This window comes from Bos javanicus, chromosome 10 (assembly GCF_032452875.1).
Source record: "Bos javanicus breed banteng chromosome 10, ARS-OSU_banteng_1.0, whole genome shotgun sequence".
NCBI classification, from domain to species: Eukaryota; Metazoa; Chordata; class Mammalia; order Artiodactyla; family Bovidae; genus Bos; species Bos javanicus.
This window is the reverse complement of record NC_083877.1, coordinates 24,335,457-24,337,355: the sequence shown is the minus strand read 5'-3', so window position 1 is coordinate 24,337,355 and position 1,899 is coordinate 24,335,457. Positions and strand designations below refer to the sequence as shown.

General features: G+C 42.4%; 1 gene segment (V, D, J or C); it reads left to right on the top strand.

Moving 5' to 3' along the window:
* Nucleotides 1–415: 415 nt before the first annotated feature.
* On the top strand, nt 416–1,352 carry LOC133255160 (T cell receptor alpha variable 4-like). The segment is given in 2 exon segments: nt 416–548; nt 1,057–1,352. Coding segments are annotated over 2 exon segments (336 nt in total).
* The last annotated feature ends 547 nt before the right edge of the window (nt 1,353–1,899 follow it).

The following is a 1,899-nucleotide window of genomic DNA, read 5'->3' as shown; positions in this document are numbered from 1 at the left end:
TGTGGAATAAGATTAAGATTTCATTTCATCTTACATTGGAACCAATGGGATATTTCTGGGCATGAACGACCACCTCAGATGGATTATTCTCAGAGCTCCATGAATACGAGACTGACTACAGTGAATGAGCACCTTCTGGAACTGTGGAAAATCGATGAGGAATAAGGAGCCCAATGGAATCTATCCTTTGAAATATTTGTTTCATTCAGCCCAAATCTTTAGAGGGTTAGAACATAGCAAAGATCTAAAAGGAAATCCAGGCTGCTGTGCTGTTGTGCTAGAAGTTTTTACCACTGTTCTTCCTGAGTGCTCAGTTGAACCTTGAGGGGAAGCCCATTCTGAGGCGCTGTTGCCCTACTATTGGCTTGCTTCTGGGGACAGCCCTGTGTGAGAGCTGCTAGTGTGGGCTCTGGAAGTTGCTGCTGCATCTCTTCCCTGGTTCATAGCCTGGTCCAGGCTCAGACTCAGCAACAGAACTTAGACCCTGAGTCCTGGTTTACATTAGAATATGAGGCAGATGACAAGAGTGACCGTGCTCCTGACCTTGGGTGAGTTATTATGGCATTAACAGAAACTGGGATCTGGGTCCAGACAAGGATCTACAACCCTGCCTGCTACCATTGCTCTTTATTCAAGATGCTGAGGGATGGCTTTTGGGCCCTATTTTTCTCCAGGCTGTTCCTTGGCATTTATGTGAGAAGTGAGAGAAATAAAGACATTCGGGGTTGCTGAGCTCTGGTTTATCCATAGGAGGAAGAAATTAGACCTGCCACTTCTGTTCATGTGTTCCTGGGATTCTTCAGAATAAATATATATAAAACAATGTGTCCCAAAACATGAGTAAGAAGTAAATTTTCTGTTCATGTGTTCCTGGGATTCCTCAGAATAATTATTTTTAAAAATGTGTCCTGAAACACAAGTGAGAAGTAAATTGTGTGTGTCTGTATATGGTGGGGAAATAGGGGGTTTACTTGAGAAAGAACCTGGAGGGTGCTGAGTTGGACCTTCAATTTGATTTCAAAATAGGAGCTAGTGTTGTGATTTTTACTTCCACAGGTACTTTGAGTCTTGCTAAGACCTCCCAGCCCATCTTCATTGACTCATACGAAGGACAAGAAGTGAACATATCCTGTAACCACACCACAATAGCTACAAGTGACAATATCTTCTGGTATCGACAGTTCCCCAACCAGGGACCACAATTTATCATTCAAGGATATAAGACAAACGTGGAAAATGAAGTGGCATCTCTGTTAATTCCTCCTGACAGGAAGTTCAGCACCCTGAGCCTGCCCCAGGCTTCCCTGAGAGACACTGCTGTGTACTACTGCATCGTGGGAGATGCACACTGAGACAGATGGGGCTGCACCTGTGCAGTATCCCTGTGTGGGGTGGGAGTCACAGCTCAGGGGATCCCCAAGGCAGTACCTTCTAAAGTGTTTATTTTACTGTATTATTTCAGAAGGTATTAGAAAATCCATGTATTACTTTGCTATTTTAAAAAATATTGGTCTTATTTATTTTTAAATAGGTATTCCATTTCTATGATCTAAAATTCAAAAAACACAAAAGGGCATGATGCCTTTGTCCCATTATTGTCTCTGAGCTGCTCAATTATACAAAAGGAGACAATCTATGGTATGTATACTGTTGTCACTTAGCTCACTGATGCCCCTCAGTTCATGCACATGCATGCACACAGACACTGTGCACACACACACTACACACCTTTACATGCACATTGCATGCAGTCAGTTTAGACAACAAGCTTCTCAGCTTTTGAAAAATTCAGTCTAAGTGTCAGGCAATTATTGTCACAAATTTTGAACATTTCTTTGGCATTTTGAGCCCCCACAAGATTCTTTCCAAGTCTTCTCTGTGTTTGGATCTTTTACTCTC